The 24,677-nt window shown below is 32.5% G+C and overlaps 1 protein-coding gene across 2 annotated transcripts in view; it reads left to right on the top strand.

Annotated features, from left to right (window-relative positions):
- Positions 1-1,312: 1,312 nt before the first annotated feature.
- The window catches only part of LOC145600733 (transcription initiation factor TFIID subunit 2-like), a 31,505-nt gene continuing 8,140 nt past the window's right edge, over positions 1,313-24,677 (top strand). The window contains exons 1-16 of one of the 2 annotated variants that reach the window (XM_081656605.1): positions 1,313-1,657; positions 3,918-4,260; positions 5,480-5,625; positions 5,717-5,783; positions 6,828-7,027; positions 7,268-7,421; positions 16,177-16,261; positions 16,340-16,431; positions 16,744-16,869; positions 16,987-17,040; positions 17,919-17,987; positions 18,181-18,278; positions 18,423-18,767; positions 18,849-18,936; positions 22,654-22,779; positions 22,864-22,920. In XM_081656605.1, the coding sequence (XP_081512731.1) occupies positions 1,533-1,657; positions 3,918-4,260; positions 5,480-5,625; positions 5,717-5,783; positions 6,828-7,027; positions 7,268-7,421; positions 16,177-16,261; positions 16,340-16,431; positions 16,744-16,869; positions 16,987-17,040; positions 17,919-17,987; positions 18,181-18,278; positions 18,423-18,767; positions 18,849-18,936; positions 22,654-22,779; positions 22,864-22,920 (2,175 nt within the window). In that variant the 5' untranslated portion in view covers positions 1,313-1,532. Of the gene's footprint in view, positions 1,658-3,917; positions 4,261-5,462; positions 5,626-5,716; positions 5,784-6,827; positions 7,028-7,267; positions 7,422-16,176; positions 16,262-16,339; positions 16,432-16,743; positions 16,870-16,986; positions 17,041-17,918; positions 17,988-18,180; positions 18,279-18,422; positions 18,768-18,848; positions 18,937-22,653; positions 22,780-22,863; positions 22,921-24,677 lie in introns of those variants that run through there. The other variant, XM_081656612.1, reaches the window with a different exon arrangement.

Raw genomic sequence — 24,677 nt, 5'->3', positions numbered from 1 at the left:
GCTAGTATATGTTTTTTAAAGGCAATTACAAGAACAAATTAATTACAGTATTAGCAAAAGTCTAAATTTATGAAGTACTACTCGTGTTGGTGCAATGGTGATTGGAACTTTACCGTATTTGGTAGAAAGAATCGTGTGTTCAATCCCCCCACAACAATAATTGAGAAGGGAAAGGAACCTAATCATCTGAAAATGAACCCTAAAGTTAGATAATTTAAAGACAAAAGGGTGAACTGGGTAGGAAAAAAAAAAGGAAAAACAAAAATTAATAATCCCACTTTTTCAAATTTGTAAACAACCCTATCTTTAACCCCCCATTTGCTCAAAATGATCATTTTACTTATTTCCGTTTTAACAAGTTAGTTTTTTATATCTTTATTTTTATTTCTTTAATATCTCTTTTTACCTCCAACCTCCCAACTTATTTCAATGGTAACCCACCAGACCTCACCCTGAAACTCCAATAATCCTCTCACCTAACCATCGTGCCCCCAAATCTAACACCCCCACCACCCATAAAACCCTAAACAAACACCGAAACCAACCACCTCACCCCTCACTCTTGATTTGAAACCCAGCCCCACCCAAAGAACCCGCACCTCTGATTTAAAACCCAACCCCAACCAAACGAACCCATACCCCGAATTTGAAACAATTATAGAGTAAATTATAGTGAAAATCAATCAATTACATAAGCTAATATAAGTACACGTTGGAGATTAATTATAATAAAGACTACCCATACTAGTAGGTTTTAATTTCTTAGCTAAAGCATAAAGTATGATAGATTATTTAAAGAAAAAAAATTGAGAATTATTGGGAAGGAATTGAAGGTGTAGTATTGGTAAATTGAAAAGGTGGGTGATATGATGAAATCCTCCCTTGCTTAGCTGCAATTGTTGTTTGACGGGGAAGGAGGTGGGCCTGATGGTTGTTGTTCGTCGACAAGAAAGGGGAAGGGCGGCTAGGCTCGACAGAGGGAGGGGGGAGCTTTGATAGGGAGGAAATTGGGGAAGAGGAAAGAAGAAAATGTTTTTTTTTTTTTTTTTTTTTTTTTAAAAAAAAAAAAAAATTCACCAGAAGGTGACACGTGACAAGTTACTTCTAAAACAGAATACTAATTTCACAAACCGGTAAAAAAATTATTTTGAGCATATACGGATTAAATTAAAGTGAGATTGTTTTTAGATTTCGATAAAATGCAATTATTTTGGGCAAAAGTAACAAAAATGAGATTATTAATTTCGTTTTTTTTTTTTTTTTTTTTTTTTTTTTTTTTTTTTTTTTGTTGATGTTGAGTCTTCGTGAGTTTGTGACCTAAGCCATTTTTCTTATTTGGTCTATATCTTCGACTTCTGACGTCCTTCATCCTGAAGTACTTGAACCAAACCGTAGCTCAGAGTTGAGTAGATTCCCCTCGCAACACTACCAAACATCATCCCGTGCTCCTCTTCTTCCTTTATATTTCAACACACCGTGCATAAAATTCGTTCGATCCCGCGCTCAGCTCACTCAATTCAAGAGAGAAAAAAATGGCGAAACCTCGAAAACCCCCCAAAAATGAAGCTTCCAAATCCGATTCTTCCTCCGCTGAAGCCCTCGTTCTTCATCAGAAGCTTTGTCTTTCGATTGACGTCAACAATAATCGAATTCATGGGTTTGTCTTTCTTTCTTTTCATTATCCCTAGTTTTTTCGCAATCCTTTGATTGTTATGTTGAAAATTGTTTCAATCCCTAATTTCTGGAAATTTTATGCTGAGTTGCTTGATTCTTGATTCAATTGTGTGAACTGTGAAGTGGAAAATTTTGTTTTAACATCTTTTGATGTATTGAATTATCGGATTTCAGATGTATTTTATTTTTACTGTTTTTCTGCAGAAACTTTGTTTGTTTGTTTGTTTTTTTTATATAAATTCTTGCTGAATTACTTAATTAAGTGGTTAACGATTTGTGCTATGTAGTGCATAGTTTTGATTTGGAAAGCGTACCGATTATTGTGCTAGGGTAATGACATGGGAGAGTTTGGGGAAATGGGAGGATTGCCCTCTTTTAAGCTCCATTTGTTTCGACGAAAAATGGTTTATCATGGAAAACAATTTTCAAGGGAAAACACAGGCGTAAAAAATAGTTTTCCTTGTTTGTTTCCGGGAAAGGGATGTGGCGTTCCTTCCTTCTAACATGAAAAATGTTTTCCTTTCATTGGAAAACTATTATCCACATTTGGGAAAAATATGCCACCCTTTACCAACCAAACAATATTGATTGGGAAAATCATTTTTCTAGAAAATATTTTGCATCATAACAATCGAAGCCTTGGATTAGGAACGCATTAGCATACATGTTACTGGAGTGGAGTGGGAGGATGTTGTGTTAAGGAGGTGGTATTATTATTAGGCTCTATTCTTCTTACTTTATTACCACTTATTTTAGGAAAAGATCTCACAAGTGAAGTTCAACGCTAATAACCCCCATAACTACAAAGTACAATATAGGATGTAAAGAACACAACAATAATAGATTGGATATGCTTGCTTAGGTTTTGGAATCTTTTGTACTTCCTTCGTTTCCTTAATGTTTTAACAATGGGAGGAGTGCGCAAAATTTTAGGAAAATTGGAAAAAGAAAGATAGAGAACGGCAAAATCACAAACTTGTCCATAAGATTGCTAACATTAATTAAAGCAACAAGCATTAGCAGGGGTATAATGAATATTTGTAATATGAAAGGAGATTTTTTTTTTTCCTGAAACGGGTTTGTTGTAATATTTTTGAAACTTTTTAATGAAGTAAACTTGGAATATTAAAGGAGCACAGGAAGTATGTGTTTGAAGTTCTTTATAGTGGTTTTATGGCCTTCTAGCAAAGAGCTTTTAGGGGGGGGGGGGGGGGGGGGGGGAGGGGGGTGGGTGGGTAGGGGGTTATGGCCTATAATATTATGAATTTTTGACTAGATGGACAATATTTATGTTATGTATTATTATGAGAAAATACTCCCTTTTGCCTCAAATTACTTTCCCCATTTCACTATATTGGATGTTTCAAATCAGTTGATCCATTTTTATTTTTTTGGGAAAGTTTTTTTCTCTCTACTTTTATTTGAACTCCAGGCCCTATATAGGCCCATCCAATTTTCCTCTCTACTTTTTTCAACTATGTAAAACATGTGCCATCTTCTCATTGTTATTGGCCTTTCATTTATTGATCCCTCTAGGCCACCTTATTTTTCAAAATCTCCATGTTTGCTGCTCCTTATTTATTGACGATGAGGTCGTTGACTAGCACTTTGGTTGCCTTACAGTTATGAGGTGGTCTGTATTTCTGTTTTTTAAAGCTAATGCTCATTTTTTTTAGTTCAGTAAGAGAAGAAATATGTAGGAGATGAGATAATGAGTATCTTAAATAGCATTTTCCTTTTATCTTATCTACTTCTTAAGGGGTATTTGGGTTAGCTAATGCTCAGTTTTTTTAAGGGCCGTTAACAGATTAAATGTGTACGAGATTTGTGACAATTAGTATCTTAAATAGCAGTTTCCTTTTATCCTATGTGCTTCTTAAGGAGTATTTGGGTTCACACACACACACACGCGCGTGCACACACACACACGCGCGTGCGCACACACACACACATATCCCCGGTTAAGAGATTTCCTTTTATCCTACTTCTTAAGGATTATTTGGGTTGATACCCCCTGCCCCCCCGATCTTCCATATTAGTTAATTATGGAGTATGTAATAAGTCATATTTGAACATAATGGTGATACAACTATACTGATTGTACTAGTAACTTACATGTTGTAACCCTGTAAGATGTTCCATATGTGCAATGTCTTTTTTTGAATGGGGAGAGTTCTGTTTTGTCTGCTCAAGAGAGTTTATATTTATTTCGTGACATTTGTATTTGCTTCTTCTAATTATAGTTACACCGAGTTGGAGATCGCTGTCCCTGATAATGGAATTATTGGCTTGCATGCTGAGAATTTGGAGATCGAGAGAGTTTCTGTGGATGGTGAGCCAGCAGAGTTTGACGTTTTCCCTCACTATCAACCTGTAGAAATTGAGAATAGGTGGTGTTCTGTGTCATCTGTCAGTTCTGCCGCGGATGCTGCTGGTGTGACTTACATATCAGCCTTGGAAAGGGAATTAGTTCCGAACCTGCTGATCCTTTGCCGTAAGTCAATTGACACAAGGAACCAACAGGAGGGACAACTGATCCTAGATGGCCTAGAAAATGGGGGCCAATCAAACGGCGAAGTGAAGCAGGTTATATTTTTATGTTGTGATTTAGATGAGTTTTGCTCTGTGAAATTGCCTGTATGTACTGGACGCTCAATGTCTTATGTAAGCTGGTTCACTGTTTCGTCATGCAATTTTGAACTGAGATTACACCCCCTTCCCCCACATTCACACCAATAAATATATTCTTTTTTTTAAAAAAAAATAAAAAGAGGAAAAAGTTAAATAGAACCTGAGGTTGCAGCATAGTGAGGTAATGAAATTTGCTGTTATTGTGATTGTTATGATGATCTATTTTCCTATCTCTCATTTGTTTTGCTTATAATATTGTTATAAGAGGAACTGGGAACACTAAAATTGAGCAACCATATCTCGAATTAGGTGTAACTTTTTAAAAGCAGGGAAGTGCTACCTTCTCCCACAAAGAAATGTCAATAGACAACCAAAGACCCAGCATTCTCTTCCATTAAATTGATCAGAAAACAGTGTTAAGTGGTTGACTTCCTGAAAAAATCAATTGATTATCATACCTCTAAACCTTTCATTGAGCCAAAAAATAGTGTTAAATTGTCAACTTCTTGAAATGGTAACTTATACATATTCTCTTGAACAACAACAACAACAAAAACAAAACAACAAAGCCCTAGGTGATTTGGGGTTGGCTAACATGAATCGTCATAAGGAACCGTACGATATAAAGAAAGGGACATAACAAGATAATCAGTTGATAGAGTTTGAAAAAAGGCAAGTGAAGTGAGAAAAAAAGAGCATCCAAGAAAGATTGATGGAGTTTTAAAAAAGAACTGAGAACAAAATTCAAGAAAGTTTTAAAGAAGTGGTTAAAATGTTGGAGTATAAAAACATAATTTGAGAAAACTTTAGCAAAGAAAATCAATATAGTTCATAAACAATAGTGGGATAATTTTTTTTTTTTTAAGTACATACTAAGATAATTTTTCTTTAAAAAATATGTATAATCATGACTTGCGGTTGACGCGAATTTTCTCCCTCCACTCCGCTTTATCCAACACCATATTTTCCTCGATCCCCAAAGCGCACTCATGTCATAAACGTCTTCTCTTGAACGATTCTGTTTATCTGGTCAATAGTATTGAACTATTTCTCTGTATGGCATATTTCAACTTATTGGTTTATACTTCATAGTCTATAGGTTTGTTCTGGCACAAGCTGTCATATAATGAGGTGTGTATTTCTGATCTCTCATGTAGGTTAATGTTGGGTGCAGAATGTAAGGTTGATTAGAATTGACTACTGGGTGGAGAAGGCAGAAGCAGGAATGCACTTTAATGATAGTGTATTACATACTAATAGCCAGATAAGACGTGCACACTGCTGGTTTCCTTGTATGGACGACAGTTTACAATGCTGCTGGTAACTGTCTGAATCTGTTTACTTTTGAATTGATCTCACATTTTACAGGAGCAGATTATACTAATGCTATTTATTTATATTCTTACCCCAGCTATGATCTAGAGTTTACTGTTCCTCATAACTTTGTTGCTGTTAGCAATGGAAGGTTACTTTATCAGGTATGACATTGAGAACCTTTTGTTGAATTTTTATGTGTTTCGTATGTTTTCTGCAGTATGCTGCAAATTTTGATGCCTGTTACTGTTATGCTCTGTTTCTGTGGCATTTTGGGAGACCTTTTATCATGTTGTGTATGTTATCCTCTAAAAAAGGATTATTTGAGGACCCAATGATGGATAGAATATTTATGAGGATTGATGGGGTGGAAGGGGGTGCGTTTTACTCTTATGAAGTTTTGTCTGCATACCATTCCTTTTTAATTCTCTCTGTCTCTTTAGAGGCTTAGAGAGTTATATTTGTGGTCTCTATAGGTTGTAGGGTGCTCTTGGTTTCAGGATCTTCCATGTCCAAGCACATTTCCAAAGGGTAATTGGCTTCGGCATTCCACTAGTAGGCTGAAGTGGTACTTGGTGTAATTAGCACACTTTTCTGTTTGGATTTTCTGTAGAGTACAACTTGTCCTCTTAATTTGGTATTGCCCTAAAATTTTTTATCAACATTCTTTTTTCTAAAAATATTCGCCTTTATTGATTCTTAATTGATACTTAATGTCACAGCTCCTTGTATATGAAATATCTGCTTCATATTCTCAGTGTAGATAAATTCCATTTGGAATAAATATTTTTTTTGATTTATAAAATGTTATCATCACATGATGTAAGTAAGAAGAGATGTAATGAACTAGATAATTTTTTGTAATTGTTTCTTTTATGCTTGCCGGGTTGCTGATTTATTTATTTCTCTAAAAACTGGCCTGCGGTGCTTTATCAATTCAAATTAGATGAGCAATGAAAATATGAAGCTTCTAAGGGTGTATACATTTTGAATTTCATCATGTGATCTGTTGAGTGAATTACATTTTGGCAAGATTGGTTACACAGCAGAATACCCAACAGAAGTATTCTGCTCGCCTGTTGTTGATTTACAACCATTTGATTTGTGGCAATCCAGACCGTTTTTGCTTATCTTATGCTGTTGATTTTTATGCTTGACCTCCTGATGCTGGTTTTCAAATTTGATAAATACTATTAAATTGGATGTAGGTTTTAAGCAAGGATGATCCTCCTCGTAAAACGTTTGTATATAAGTTGGATGTCCCAGTCTCTGCACAGTGGATATCTTTGGCAATAGCACCATTTCAGATTCTTCCAGACTATCATAATAGCCTTCTTTCACACATGTGTTTGCCGGGAAATGTATTAAAACTTCAAAACACTGTGGGATATTTTCAGAGTGCTTTCAGGTAAGTCAACAAATGCTTGTACAAAGTTGTTATTAAAATAAAAGTAAAAAATTGTAAACAGCTTGCTGTCCCTGCCCCAACCCTTATCTGCGGAAAAGACATTGCCTAATTTTAAGTCCAACTACTTTGTTGTTTTTCCCTCTCTTATTTCCCCAGGTCAATGAGCTTGTTTTGAAAAGACACCTTATGTTTTTTCATTTTATTCTCTGTAACGCTATTTCTTCTCCTTTGTTTTGGCAGACATTATGAGATTTACCTCAAATGTCCATTTCCATTTGGGTCATATAAGCAAGTGTTTATAGCTCCAGAGATGGTAATATCCTCTGTGACTTTGGGAGCTTCAATGAGTATCTTTAGCTCTCAAATCCTTTTTGATGAGAAGGTTATAGATCAGGTCAGTCGCTCACTCATATGGTTCATATGCAGAAATTTGTATGTTCTCGGTACTATTGACTTGTCTTATTTTGGTTGTTAGTAGACTTTGTACATCTATTTTGTGTCTGTTTTATAAGAATTTGAATAAAAATAAAAGAAGAGATAAATTTGACAGCACTAATTATACATAGTAAGGCCTATAGGGAAAATCACCATCCACTCACTAGTAAAAAAACCGAAGTATGTGCGAAAAACCCACCACCTTGGGAAAGGGTTTAACACTTCAACTTGCTCTCTAAATTACAAGTAGAAATTTTTACTAGTCTTGCTCCTTTTGTTTTATTTTGGAATCTTCAAACTATTTACACTTTGAGGCAATCTTCTAGATTATTGCCAGTATGTATAAAAAAGGAATTTATGTCAAAAACCACCTTTTAAATCCTTGTTTTTGTGAAAAACCATCTTGAAAAAAACATGTTGTAAAGACCACCGATTTTAACTCCGGTGGCTTGAGATAGATCAGTTTCAAAACAACAGGTTAAGGGTTCGAATCCTTATTTTTTTGTTGTAATTCACCACCTACTGCAGGAATATGAGCTTTGACTATAAATGATTCAATTGTTATTTGTTCTGGTGGCAATTTACAACAAAATTTTTTTGAGTTAGGTGTTTTTTACAACATTTTTTTTAAAGGTGTTTTTTTTAAGCATAATCAAATATTTAAAAGATGGTTTCTTACAAAGTTTTCATTTCAAAATAAATATAGTCACGTGGGTTTTGTTTGATTTGTGTCAATTAGATTTTTAAAAATATCATAACTTTTACGATTTTATAAGTAGGAAAAATTGACAAAAATAATCTCAACTTTGCCTCATTTGCCCAAAATATTCCCAACGAATTTCCTTTCAATAGTCCCAATCAGGGATCCAACTTGTTATAAGAAGTTTTTTTACACGTGTCAGCATATGATTTGATAAAAAAAAAATTAAAATTCAAAATTTAAATATTAAAAAATTAAAACAAATTTAAGAATTTAGTTAAGAAAAATAATAAAAAAATTAATTAATTAACTTAAACTTGCACCGCCACCCAGCGAGGTCACCTTTTAACCAGGCCGTCGTCCAGACCGACGACACCAACTCTTTTCCCTTCTTCCCATCCCTACACCCCTACCGATCCCCTTCCTCGAATCCACTTCGCCAGTTCTCCATCAACTAAAGAACCCACCCGCAAACCTCACCTTGCCGACTACGAACCCTCAGCCTTACCCCAGCCCTTTTCGGTTTCGTGGTTATAGAAGGGGTTGCGAGTTGGAGTTAATTAGTTGCAAAAAGGGTTTGCGGTTGCAGTAAAGTGTCGCAGCGGTGAGCGGGGACACTAGCGGGAGGATTCAAGGCGACATTGGGGCTGGGTCGGCTGGGTTGGGTTGGGTTGTTGGGTTGTGGCGAGCGCTGGTGGAGGTGGAGGGAGGGAAGGTGAATCATAAAATTGTTTTTAAAATAATTAATTTTTAATTATTTCAAAGTAGTTAGTTTTAAAATATATAGTTAATTGTTAATTTGTACTAATAATTTTTTAACCAATCATGTAATTACATGTGTAATTACTTTTCAACAAGTTACCAGTCACTTGGGACTATTGAAAGCAAATTCATATAAATTTCGGATTATTAAAAAATAATCCAAAGTTGGGCTTATTCTTGTCAATTTTTCCATTTAACTAAGAAAAATTTGCAAATTACAACCATTTAAAGTTTGTATTTTGTAAATTGCAGCCCCTTTTTTTTTAAAAAAAAATTGCAAGTTGCAGCACAAAATTCTTATAAATAGTAATTGCAACCCAATTTAACTTTTTCATCGATTGTGTGTCGAAAAATATTTGGTTAAGGATTTAGGGGCCATTTTAGAACTAAGGGTCCGAATTGAGCTCGGAATTAGCAACAAAATAACGTAAGTGCTACGTTTTGCATAACAAAAATGTATTGATTTGTATGCAACTATTTTTTGCTGTAAAAACGAGGCACTTATGTTAATTTTTTGCCAATTCCGAGCTCAATTTGGATCTTTAAGGACTAAAATGGCCGCTAAAATCTTAGCCGAGCATTTTTCGACTTGCTAACCGATAGAAAAATTGAATTAAGTTGCAATTTACAATTTATAACAACTTTTGGGTTGCAATTTGCATTTTTTTTAAAAATGGCTGCAATTTGCAAAATATTAATTTTAAATGGCTATAACTTGCAAATTTTCCTTTAACTAATATGTAATTAGATATATAAATTGTCAAACATGTGCACTGACAAGTGACATATGAAAAAACTTGATAAAATTTTCTGATAATATTGTAACATGAAGGGAGTGGACAAGATTAAAAAGGAAGAGAGAGGGGTAAAGTTTCATACTTGTCCATTTGATTGCAAACATAAAGTAAAACAAAAAATATTAGAAAGTATGAGTATATTTGTAATTGTAGTGTAAGAGAATAAATTTGTTTTCTTATAATAGGAATGTTGCAATATCTTTGAAATTTCTTATTTTCCTATAGAGTTACACGTTGCAATATCAAAGAAATGGAGGAAGTATATAAGATATTAAGGAATTAATAGGTGAATTGGAACTAAACATTTGGAAAATGATTAAATCCCACTAATGATAAATCATGACTTCTATGGATTTGTTGTGATGAAATTTATCTTAAATGTTATGCTCCATGGTCATGATTATAGGCTATTTTTTACTGTTTACATATTATACATATGTTGATACATGTATATTTACATTACATGCGTCATATGTGAGCAATGTATTCACTACTAGAAAATAGCTTATCTACGAGTTTTCCTGTTGCAAATGAGCTTAATTTGGTCGTAAAAGGGCTTTTATAACGAGAAACTCATGGTCATCCGTTGTCGCTATAGGCTTGGTTGTGAAAAGTTGACAACTAGTTTAGAAGACTCGTCGTAATTAAGTTTTTGTGACCAGGTACAAAACTTGTCGTCATTGTACACATTCACGATTAGATTACTTGACGTAATTATTGTTTCTGATAATTTAATGTTAATTACTTACGACGAATAAATTTTATAATTACGACCAGATTTCTTTTGTCATTTTCCTCATCGACAACACAAGATCACCCCTTTGTTGTTACAATTTTAACATCCACTTTTGTGGTCGCATTTTTTTATATATAAATTTTAAGGAAATTTTGATTTTTAACACCTTAACAAAATACAAAAATGGTTTTTAACACTATAAAAAAAAAAAAAATTATTTTAACACCGTAAAAAGTTCACCAAATTGGATATTACCACCACTTTCCAATTTCCATCAAAATATCCGTTAAGTGGGGTCCATTGTGCCACGTGTTGCTATATTATTAGTTTAAAAAAAAAGAAAAATTAAAAATAAAAAAAAAAACAAAAACAAAAACAAAAACCCTAAAACTAACCTAGCCACCCCAGCCCCGCGGCGCCACCAAAACCCCACCATTACCCTCCCGTTTCCAAGTCAAAGCCATCGGAAAACCCCCTCCTTCCCTTTTCCCCTCCCAGAAACCAAGAATCACACCCTAACGACCACAATTTTGGGCCGTTCAATTTTTAAATAACCACAAAACGGCCACTTACGGTCGAAATCGACCGTTTTATGGTCGAAATCAACCATTTCTGCTCTAATTCGGCCGACTTCGACCACTTGCAGCCGTTTTCGGTGGCCATTTTTATGGGGTCGTGGGCTTTGGGGGAGGGTTGCCGGCTATGTTACATGGTCTCGGCTACGTCCGTGTCCGAGTGTCCAATTCGTCAATTTCCAAAATTTTAGGACACGAGGACTCTGTCTTATATATAGACACGGGTGTGGGGACACGACACTTTCATTTTGTGAAAAAAAAATATTATAAGTAAAAAAGGAAAAAAAGTGAAGAGGTCGAGTGGTTAAAAAACTAATAAATATAGTCACTAGTCAGTAACTACAACTTTCTATCAAATCAAAATATTAAAAGTAAAAAAAGAGGTTGAGTGGTTAAAAAATAAAATATAACCAAAATAAAGAGCATCACACAGCTGTCCACCCTTTTGCTTTATCAATACAGCTGTCCCACACTCCCACTTACCACAAAACCTCATTCTTATCACTTTATCAGCCCTCACTCCTCAGTCTTTCGCTCTCTTCTTTCACTCTCTATTTCTTCATCATGCATTCATGTTGTTGCTCGGCAACAATAGAGTCCCACAAAACTCCCACGAATTCAAGCTGTTTTTTGGGTTTAAGTTGTCTATCGGTCGAAAATGCGGAGTTTTTATACTATGGTTTTTCCCCTTCCCCCCTCTCAGAAGTGTTCGAGTTCAAATACCCGAATATGGCATGAATTTCGTGTTCGTGTCCGTATCGTGTCGTGTCGACACGGACACTTTGGGATTTCAGCCGAGTCCGGTGAACATAGGCTGCTGGTTTTGGGGAGAGGAAAAGGAAGGGAAGGGATTTCCCAGTGTCTAGGGCTGGAAATGGGGCTGTTAAGGGGACGGAGTGGTGGAGGTTGACGGTGGGGGTGGGGTGGCTGGGGTAGTTTTAGTTTTTTTGTTTTTTTTTTTTTTTTTAAATTTTGGACCAGTTATATGCTGACACGTAGGTATGGTGAGCTCTTCTAAGGGATTCTATCCATGAATCAGTTATGTGGCGGTAAAAGCCAATTTTTAAAATTTTTTGGTGGTGTTATTATTATTATTATTTTTTTTTTTATGGTGTTAAACTAAAATTGGAATTTTTCAAAAGTATTGATCTAACTAAAATTAGTGGATTTGATCAATCGACAAATTAGAAGATTCAATGAGCATGTTGATCATTGTCTAGCCTTCAAAAGTTGTTCCAATAATATCTATTATCTCCTGCAATTCATTGAAACCCATGTAATATTTAGGATGGACAATCAAACATTATATAACTATTAAAATGACAACTAATGTTTTAATGATTTTTATGCACTTGATCGAAGACTATAAAGCATGCATGTATTGTTATAACATATAGATAATGATGGAAGAAACCTGACATGAAACAGTATTAGTAAAATATTTAGCATGTCATGTACGAAGTATTAATCTTTTTTTTATCAAAGTGCACATAACATAAACAAAGTCGATGCAACTTTTTATATTAGTACTATTTATCACTTCAAGTTTCAAGTTCAAAAAGAAAAACAACAATAGATAAGTATAGACAAAAAGGTTAAAAAAAAGGCATGGAATGTGGTATATAGGAAATCTGACAAAATATTGATAAAAAGGCAAAAAACTTAACCTCACATGCTAATAAAATTTAGAACAGAGTAGCTAACAAAGTCCCACAAAATTAAAGACAAAAACAGTATCACACCTAACGTCAAATTTGTTCAATTACGAAATCTAGTTACTGTTGAATGGCATAATTTGGCATGGTTCAATCATATTTTGCAGATAATAGAAGATGAGAAGAAAAATGTATTCCCTTCGTCCCATAACGTAGCTCCCGTTTGTGTTTTTTCACGAAATTTAAGAAATAGGAAGAGAAAGTATATGAGTACATTAATAATAGGAAAATTTGCAAATTGCAGCAATTTAAAGTTCGTATTTTGCAAATTGCAGCCATTTAATTTTTTTTTTTGCAAATTACTGCCCAAAAGTTCATATAAATTGTAAATTGCAACCCGATTCAACTTTTTCATCGGTTTACAAGTTGAAAAATCTTCGATTATGGTTTTAGAGGCCATTTTAGCCCTTAGGGGTCCGAATTGAGCTCGGAATCAACAAAAAAAAATAATGCAACTATCTTGTTTTGCGTAACAAAAACTTATCGATTTGTGGAAAACTGTAAATATGAGACACTTACGTTAATTTTTTTGCTAATTCCAAGCTCAATTCGGGCCCCTAAGGGCTAAAATGACCCCTAAAACCTTAACCGAAGATTTTTTAACATGTAAACCGATGAAAAAATTGAATCAGGCTGCAATTTACAATTTATACGAACTTTTGGGCTGCAATTTGCAAAAAAATTTTAAATGGCTGCAATTTGCAAAATATGAACTTTAAATGGCTGCAATTTGCAAATTTTCAAAAGTGCAATTATAGACAAAAGTTAGAGAGAGAAAGTGGAAAAAAGTACATGGCATGTGCAATATTCAAGGGTAATTTAGGAAGTACAATAAATATAATTAAAGAAGTGAGGGTATAATAGCCTTTACATACTATCTAAAAATAGAAACAGGAACTTGGTGAATTATTAAAATGTATGATTAGATTGTAAGACCCACTATATGGGGTCACTCATACTTCGTATAAAAGTATGGCCTACATATAAATTACATAGAACGAAACAGAACAACTCTCTTACTTTACTACATAATAACATATAGAGAAGACAAGTAAAAGTTAAGCTCTAAAGACATTCATCCAATTTTGCTTATTTTGAAGGTATGTAGATACCTATTCTTGTTATAAAACATAATTTTTCTTAAAAGACGTCATATCACATATACTCGGTTCCTACTAATATTTTATTCTTTGTTCTTCCCACTACAAAACATAATTGGTTGAATTAAGTCAAAATTATACTCTCTCCGTCCCCTTTTGATAGTCCCTTATGGTCAAATTTTAGTCCCAAAATATTCACCCCATTTGCCTTTTGTAACAACTATTAATATTAATTTTTTACCAAAATTCCCTCTAATTTGCAATAATATTTGTGCAAATTTAACTTTCTCATGTAAATTTTGTTTTCCCTTGTACTTTTATCACTTTCTCTCTCTATTTTTTTACATACCCAATGTCAATTTACTTTTTCAATGTACTTTAACTATTTTTTCTTGTGTTTATTAATTCCCGTGAAAAATGTCCATAAGGGACTATCAAAAGGGGACGGAGGGAGTATTTAACAAAGGAAGTAATTTTTGGTTTCCTCAAACCTTTATTTTATTCAATTTTACTTTCTTTTCTAAAATTCTCACTATAAAAACCCCAATCTCCCATCTCTACTGATAATTTCTAAAACAAAACCCAAAACAATGATAAATTTGACTAACTCATTATATACTCTAGATTATATCGCCCAAAAAAAGCAGTTAAACCCATATAAAAAATCAAATCTGAGAAATGAAAACAGAAAAATAAATAAAAAATTAAACCCACATAAAGATGATTAAAAGAAAATAAATGAAAAATTAGGCTTACCTCTACAGATTTTTACACGACAATCGCAATTCAACACTTAGGAACTTGGAACAATTGATCAAATTATATCCAAAATTTGGACCTTTGGAGTATAAATCTACTAAAATACTAAACAAATTTAAGATAAGTAAGGAAAATACAATCTCAACAAGTAGAATCACTTTTGACTACTATCATACTTGGAAGAGAGAGAATGAAAAAGTGACGATGATGTAATGACAAAGGAAACAAAGGGTTTCCTAACTTTTCTTTACATTTTCAACTTTTATTTTTATTTTTAATCGAAGTTGTATTGTCATTTCAGGCATTTAGTTAAAAAAAAATAAAGTTTAATTTAATAAACACAACCACTAACTAGTTGTACTTTATTTTGATATGGTTGTAATTGTTATTGCAAACCCGGGAAGAATCCCGCCAATCCCGCCTTACTTTTGGCAAAATTCTGGTATTTTTGGCGACGAGTATATTGACAAAGTACAACGATATTTCCAAATGGTCATAAATAACTATACTATTCACGACCAATTAATAAACTCGACGTTGATACTGATTTATTGTGACGAAAAACTTGATGGTTGTGAATTTTGGATGTAAATAGACCTTTTTCCAGTAGTGATTATTTTTAGTGTGCAAGTATCTCTTGTATTTTGTCCTGCTTGTATATGTGTGTGCCTGTAATCATAAGCTTATGCATCTCAACAACTTTTTTCAAAAAATTCATCAACAATTGCACAAAGCCCTTCTCTTCAATTTATAAGAGATTTATGCGGTAAAACCTGTGTTTTTTTTTTTAGTTCCAAAGCACTTCTGCATGAGTAAACGCAGTTTTGTTTTTTCAAGTCAAATTTAGTCAGGATATAATTTCATGCTAGTACAAATCAGGTGAAGTGTGTAGGGCCTAGATTACTGGTTGTTAAATAGATCAAAAGTCCATTTAGAATAAAATTATCATAGATATTGATATGCTTTATAATGTAATTTAATGGACTTAAATCAAGTCCTTGAGCTATGTAAAGTATCAATAATGGATTTTCAGCCATTTATTCCGACTTCTGAGAAACGTCATTCCATAGTTTATGTTATTAACTCTCTCCATGATATTCTATATTAAACTTTAAACTCATATGATGTCTGCTACAGATTTTGAGAACTTATATTTTCTGCATATAACAAGTTAGATATGCTCAAGTGTATTGTAAAAGAATTACTTCTAGAATTTAATGATGAAGCGGAATTTTCTAATCTGTCATTTCTGGCTGCAAAGGCCTCAGAGTGCTAATATTCGTTGATTTCATGTATGTTTATTTATTTATTTGTTTATATTAATAGTGTCAAGGGGTGGGGCATTTGAGTAAGCTATGTGAAGTTTATAATACAAAGTAATGTATCTGATGGAGATCCACGTTATCTATGGCTTTCCATGCCAGTTAATATTATGTTCTGTAATCTTGCTCGAAGAACGCCTTGTAGCTGATTAATTTACTTTTTTGTAGCATAGTTTGAAATGTCTGTATCTGGAACACACCTCCACACTCTCATATTTCCGTCTTGATGTGTTATTTAAATCACGCAGACCATAGACACAAGGATCAAGCTTGCTCATGCCCTTGCAAGACAGTGGTTTGGGGTATATATAACTCCTGAGACACCAAATGATGGTAGGTAGCTTAGATATAAAATCATTAGTCTGCTTAAATGGGTCCTTATTTTTGGCATGTTTTTTGTTGTGCTGGCAGAGTGGTTGGTTGAGGGCCTTGCTGGTTTCCTAACTGATACATATATTAAAGAATTTCTGGGAAATAATGAAGCACGCTACAGACGGTATAAGGTTAGTGCTACTGTAGAACTCTTTATTTTGGTTTTCATCTCTGTTTCACACTTCCACCAGAGTATTTATATTCTAATCAATTATGGAGTTTATATTTTTTTGTGGATAACATCTACTCCATTTCTGTATTTGGAGTTCTGCTAGTCTCTCTAAGAGTTATTTGGTGGACCTTGAGACCGTCTAGAAGCTGAGTACAATGATAGCTTAAATGTTTTTTCAGCATTCATCATATTTATCTGTCAGGTATATCTGTATTAAAGCTACATATGCCTGCTTATTGATGTGAAGTTTGGTACTTTTCTGTAAATACAGGCAAATTGTGCTGTTTGCAAGGCTGATGATAGTGGAGCAACAACTTTGAGTCCCTCTAGCTCTCCGAAAGATCTTTATGGTACCCAGTCAGTTGGTCTTTATGGAAGAATTCGTTCATGGAAATCTGTAAGTGAGCTTAATAGTTTATACGTGTACCTGATTAGATTGGACCTATTAGGTTATTTTGCATATATGCTGTTGTACATTTCTTATGTAAATTATTTATATATTTTTTGTTAATAGGTGGCTATCCTCCAAATGTTGGAAAAGCAGATGGGTCCAGATTTGTTTAAAGGGGTAAGACACTGCTCTTATATGTCTATGGGTCTTCTGGTATTCTATATCTGGATGTTATTATAGATCTTAGCCCCAGTTTTGAACAACCTATTCCAGCAGTGTAATAGTTTCTGGTCTATATACTGACTGTTGAAGCAATGCATGTTTGCTCTTTTTTTGATTTGTTATGTTGCTGTTACTATTGCATGTATGGACTTGTGTTCTATGAGGTCACATGTCACAGATGAAGTGGCTGCCACTGCAGCTTGTAGATTGCTGGTCTGGAACAATCTTTCTGAAGAGTATTATATTGCCATGTTGTGGTCAGTCTTCCGTAAGTTATTAGTTTAGAAACAGGGACTGGTAGTCTAATAATTGCTCCGAGCACTAAGTTAGCTAATAAATCCAGCCCATCCATTTAGGCCCAAATCACAATGATTTGTCGGAGAATTTTTGTCTTCATATCCTTATGCTTAGTACTAATTACATACATACTAAAAAAAATACATGGAAATGATTTTAGTTCTTTTATATCTGTTCTCCGAATTATTTAAAGAGTTAACTTTAGGTCTTATTTTTTCTGAATTTTTAAGTGTTACCTTTACTTTATAGTTCCAACATTCCATTCTTTTTGAATAACATTAAGACCTGTCAAATAAGACCCAAAGCCCAAAGTAAATTAGCCCTAACTGACTCTAACACCTGACTTACATGTCAAATAAGACCCAAATACCAAAGGTATAAATTTGACGTAATTCAGTTACATGTTTTCCAGCAAAACAATGAGTAAATTCCAAAATTTCATTCCTTTACTTTATCTTATTAGTTCAGACATTAGTTCTTAAATGATTTATTGCTAACTCCCTAGGGCTTGGTCTAATTTTGCTTTACAATTGCAGATTTTGCGAACTATTGTTTCCCGTGCTCAGGATGCTACTCGTTCACTGAGGACGCTTAGTACGAAGGAGGTATTGTGCATTACTGTTCTTAAGCATAGTCATCACCTATCCACTAGATACTTGAGTTGTCTAGCTCATCTTTTGTGATGAAATATGACTTATGTTTTTTATTATTTAGTTATATTGTGCTTTACTTTGCTTTCACCTTTCATGGTCATTGATGTTATTTTCAAATGCAAGATGATTATAATTGTGTTTGCAGTTCCGGCATTTTGCCAATAAGGTTGGTAATCTTGAACGTCCCTTTCTTAAAGAATTTTTTCATCGTTGGGTGGAGACTTGTGGCTGCCCTATCTTAAGGTATATATGTGATTTCCCTATAAAATTTTATATCGATAAGTTTTCTTATTCTCCTAACAATTAGTGTTTTCATGCTTGTTTTAATTCTTTCTAAGCCACAATTTTTTATTTTTTATTTTATTTATTAATTTATTTTTTATCTAGGATGGGGTTTTCTTACAATAAACGCAAGAATTTGGTTGAATTGGCTGCTTTTCGTGAGTGCACAGCTACTCCAAGTGCAATTACTGCTAATACAAACAGTAACATGGATTCTGAAAATCGGGAAGGCGATAATGGCTGGCCTGGCATGATGACGATTAAGGTTCACGAACTTGATGGTACACATGACCATCTCTTACCTATGGCTGGTGATGCTTGGCAGCTTTTAGAAATTAAGTGTCATTCCAGGCTTGCTGCTAAACGTCTCCAAAAGCCAAAGAAGGGTTCCAAACCTGATGGCTCTGATGACAATGGTGATACCGTTACCACTGTGGACATACGCTCTGGGTACTATATATACTAATTTCTGCTAAGGTGGCAAGATTACCGGTCATCATTTTTGTCTGACTATAATTATGCTTCTTGCAGGACAGATTCTCCCTTGTTGTGGGTCAGAGCAGATCCAGAGATGGAATATTTAGCTGAAATTCACTTCAACCAGCCTCTACAGTTGTGGGTAAGAATTATAATACCTCTTTAATAAGTAACTTTGTTAAATTCTTTGAGTCAGTTGCTTAGGGTTTTTGTCCATGACATGATGTGAATAACTTACTGAAGTTGGTGCAAAAGTCAGCAACCCTTGTCTGCATGCAATTTGTTATTGAGGTTTTTTTTATTTTATTTTATTTTATTATTATTATTATTATTATTATTATTATTATTATTATTATTATTATTATTATTATTATTATTATTATTATTATTATTATTATTATTATTATTATTATTATTATTATTATTATTATTATTATTATTATTATTATTATTATTATTATTATTATTATTATTATTATTATTATTATTATTATTATTATTATTATTATTATTATTATTATTATTATTATTATTATTATTATTATTATTATTATTATTATTATTATTATTATTATTATTATTATTATTATTATTATTATTATTATTATTATTATTATTATTATTATTATTATTATTATTATTATTATTATTATTATTATTATTATTATTATTATTATTATTATTATTATTATTATTATTATTATTATTATTATTATTATTATTATTATTATTATTATTATTATTATTATTATTATTATTATTATTATTATTATTATTATTATTATTATTATTATTATTATTATTATTATTATTATTATTATTATTATTATTATTATTATTATTATTATTATTATTATTATTATTATTATTATTATTATTATTATTATTATTATTATTATTATTATTATTATTATTATTATTATTATTATTATTATTATTATTATTATTATTATTATTATTATTATTATTATTATTATTATTATTATTATTATTATTATTATTATTATTATTATTATTATTATTATTATTATTATTATTATTATTATTATTATTATTATTATTATTATTATTATTATTATTATTATTATTATTATTATTATTATTATTATTATTATTATTATTATTATTATTATTATTATTATTATTATTATTATTATTATTATTATTATTATTATTATTATTATTATTATTATTATTATTATTATTATTATTATTATTATTATTATTATTATTATTATTATTATTATTATTATTATTATGATTATGATTATTATTATTATTATTACTATTTTCATGTACCAATAGCTGAATAAATTAGTTGTGATATCTTAAGCAAGCCTTAAGGATAATCAATTTTTCTCATTATTATTATTATTATTATTATTATTATTATTATTATTATTATTATTATTATTATTATTATTATTATTATTATTATTATTATTATTATTATTATTATTATTATTATTATTATTATTATTATTATTATTATTATTATTATGATGATGATGATGATGATGATGATGATGATGATGATGATTATTATTACTATTTTCATGTACCAATAGCTGAATAAATTAGTTGTGATATCTTAAGCAAGCCTTAAGGATAATCAATTTTTCTCATGGAGTTGCATTGGAATGATCAAGCTACTCAATCCTTCCATTTATGGTGTTTGAAAATGTAGGCTGATAATCTATGCACGGCTTATATATATCGGTCCCTAAGTTATGAAACATATCTCTTTTGAGTCATATGGGGATATTATTATTATTATTATTATTATTACTATTTTCATGTACCAATAGCTGAATAAATTAGTTGTGATATCTTAAGCAAGCCTTAAGGATAATCAATTTTTCTCATGGAGTTGCATTGGAATGATCAAGCTACTCAATCCTTCCATTTATGGTGTTTGAAAATGTAGGCTGATAATCTATGCACGGCTTATATATATCGGTCCCTAAGTTATGAAACATATCTCTTTTGAGTCATATGGGGATGTTACCTATTTTTCAATAGGGTTGATAAAGATTGGGCTGATGCTACATACTAATGTGCTGATATAAAAATTCATACTGTGAGAATTGGGCTCATATACACAACTGCAATCAGGATCAAATTTACAAATTGAATCTCTGGCTTGGATGATGAGATAGACACCTAATTGTAGAATTCAAGAAATTCAGAGCCCTCACTTGTTTTGCTTTAGAAACAGTTCCAATGGATGAAAAGATTCAGGGGCGTTTGGTACGAGGTATTCAGGGAAGGGTAAAGATAGGGGAATTAACACACTTGATTCCCTTTTCTGTTGTTTGTGGCTTGAGTGTTTATTCCCGTACCCTTTTTGAATACTCCTACCAAATGTCCCTGAAACTTTTTACCCACAGGAAATGTTTATATTGCAAAACGAGTTGGCTGCTACAATCTTTTGTCTAGTGAGGAAAAATTGATTTGACAACTAACAAAGTGACAAGTATTTGCATGACATTTGGGAAAAAGAAACACTCCCTCTGTTCTTGATAAGTTTTTCTTTTCTTTTTTTTTTCCCTCTCTTTTGAAAGACTGTTCCTTTTAAGTTTGATATTCTTAAAGTATTCATCGAGAGGAATTAAACAAAATCCCACTTGACTATGTTTTTTTCCTTACATATTGGAAATAATTTAGAAGATTCTATTAAGTTGTGATTAGTGTCAAGATTCCAAATGGAAAATACATTTAGGAACAAGGAGTACTTAATAAGTATTTGCATGAAAATGAAAAAAAAAAAAAAACACATCCGAGAAGTTTTAAAATAAAAATATAGCTAAAATTAATAGAACTGCTCTAAGGACTAGAGGTAACATATGATGCCTAAAATACTCTTGATATTACCATAATTGGTAGAGAGATCTAATTGCTTTTGTAAACAGTGATATTATTTTGGATTGGTGGATAGTCTCCTATTTTTCATTTCAAAAGCCTTGTTTTCAATACGTTGTAACAATCACTTGTATTTGTGATAAATGAACAAATATTAAGAACTGAGACAAAGGACAAGTTGTCCTCGTGATAGCAAAAAAAAAAAAAAAAAAAAGTATTATCCAAATTCTGTTGGATATTCCCCTATTTTTGTAATTTTTAAATCCCCCACTGCCTTAGCTGCAAATAAGCTATTCTTCACAACTATTAAAGTTTTATTGAAAATTCGTGCATTCTGCTCTATTCGCAAACACTAAATTGTCTTAAAATCACTTTGCCACATTTTCTCCTTTGCCTTTCCAAAGTCCATGTTACAGACTTGCAGTAGATCTATGGGATGCCTCTAAATATTGTTAGCCATCTCACGATTACTGACGAAGGAAGAGGTGTGGGCTCGTCTCATTATTAGCATGACACAAGTTCACAGCAGTACAGCACACACTCATATGGCGAAGTTGCCATTGGAGCTCTTCTTTGCAGCATATCATTTGTGTTGATTCTCCCTAACGCCAACGTCCTCACAAATGCCGTCACCTTAATAGGACCTTTGGCCTTCCTGATAAATTAATGGGCCGGGAAAGTGTGGGGGGTGTTCCTTGCCGGTTAAGAAAGGCAGGCCAAAAAAAGAATTTAAAGATAAGGTGCTTGATGTATCCCCCAACCCAATCATTTCCAAGAATCCTCTTCCTCAGAAAATGGAGGTGTTAATTATATAATGGAGGACAATATATATATATATTTTTTAATCTTATTGATGGGTTGTCTTGGGAATGAAGCTTTTGCATGAGAGGTGACTAGGAGAGTGCGACATAGCACATACATAATGGTATATTAAAATATATTGGTATAGATGCCTTCAAGCCTGATCTGTCTGACATAATATTTAATATCCTTGTAGATTAATCAGTTAGAGAAGGACAGAGATGTTGTTGCTCAAGCTCAAGCAATTGCAACACTGGAGGAGCTATCAAATATCCCCTTCCCTGTTGTCAACGCTCTGAATAATTTTATTGCTGATTCAAAGGTCAGCAGGAATCTTGTTGCTCTTATATCTTTGCTTCAATTATAGTTTTATGAAAGTCATCTTTAGCTTTATTTTATCTTGAAGGTCTTCTGGAGAGTCCGGATTGAAGCGGCGTTTGCACTGGCAAAAGTTGCATCAGAGGTATAATTAGCCTTTCTCTCTTCACCATAATAAAGCGATGTCCTTGGGGGTGTTCAGATGGAGGCCAAAAGTCTTTTCATTCTCTTGTCCATATTATTTCAGTTCTGAAGTAGAATTTGGCCTGTGCATTCCATGTATTTTCTAACATAGCCTTGTGTGAAATCAATATTATTATTGCTGATAAGTTTATGTGCCTGGAGTCATTTGTGTGAAATTTGTTTAATCTGTTGTATCCTTGTTATTTTTTGTACTTCAATATTTACTTTCTCCTTAGATAGGTTGACTTGTTTGATGGGTTTTAGGTCATGCAAGAACCATACGTGGAAGACACTCCCCAAATTAGGGATCTATCTGATTAATAACAAGGTTGGAGCTTCTGACACACACAAAAAAAACATTGGTGGGACTTTGTTCAGAACATGAGCAAAGGCTGAATTATCAATGCCATTTATCTCATTTCATAATATCCACTTTATACAATTTCATATACAGTCAAATATATACTTCCTCCATTTCTTTTTAGTTGACACGTTTCTTTAGTCATGTTTGCCAATGCACATATTCAACCGTTAATATCTTTAATTATTGTAAGCAAAAATATAAAAAGTTGATATTTTGAAAATATATAACGTGACGAATCTAACTAGACCCTACATGACTATATTTTTCATTACGTATAAATCACAAAACACGGTCAAAGGGAATTGTGTGAATATTATTAAAGCCAAAACGTGTCAAAACGGAGGTAGTAATATATTTGTGTTTAGAGATGTGCCTTGAGACTCTGGGTTCACTACAGTACATATTATGGGACGTAGGGATTAACTTCGTTATGGAGTGGAGCTTTGGTAATGGTGGTGGCAAGAGGCTATGGTAGTGAGGTTTTTTTTTGTTTTTTGTTTTTGTTTTTTCCCTGTGTGTGTTGTGTGTGTGTAAACACAAATTTTAAATATGCAAAATATAGATTTAAAATAAATGAAACAAAGTGTTGATTTTATTAATATGATAATATTGGGTACAATCTCTAATTTTATCCTCTGATTCGATCTCCACTTTGACTTTGACGTAATTCACGAATTGACTTGATTCTCGAACGAGGACCGTCGGGGCTTGATCTCGATCGAAGATTTGATGCAACACTTTGACTTATTGTTGATGTAGACCTTTGACTTGTTGTTGATGTAGACCTTTAACTTGAATTCTTGATTGAGGGCCGTCGAGGCTTGATCTCTTCCACGGGTGATCTTCTAGAGTAGATTGGCACGTCGAATGCTTGTTGTTCTTCTTCTAGGTTTTGAGAGGATTTCTTTGAAGAAGTTTAGAGTATTTGATGAGTTGTTTTCTTTGGAGAGGTTTGAGTAAATGAGAGGCTTTCTCTGTATTTTAATCTCCTTGTTATTTTGATCTCCTTGTTTACTCTAGGTTTTTCTCTCTGTATATTGATTCTCTTAATGTCCTGTTTTCCTCTCTCTCAAATGAATTAGAGAGCCTCTATTTATAGAGTGAGACACCCTAGGGTTAGTTAGGGTTTGATATATACTGAGCTTTTAAGGTAATCATGACTCATTTACAATAGTTTAACCCATTTTAATAGGTTTTTGCTATTAAATGAACAATTTAATTAAAACAATTAAAATGGGCTAATTTGACTGATTTCACCTAAAATAATTAAATTTAATTAATTGTCAAATGAACCTGAGTCAATATTTTGACTTTTGACCAGTACAATATCCAAAGTGGCACTTATATAATTTTTT

Source organism: Chenopodium album, chromosome 2 (assembly GCF_948465745.1).
Source record: "Chenopodium album chromosome 2, dcCheAlbu1.1, whole genome shotgun sequence".
In the NCBI taxonomy this organism is placed as follows: domain Eukaryota; kingdom Viridiplantae; phylum Streptophyta; class Magnoliopsida; order Caryophyllales; family Amaranthaceae; genus Chenopodium; species Chenopodium album.
This window is presented reverse-complemented; position numbering and strand designations above follow the sequence as displayed.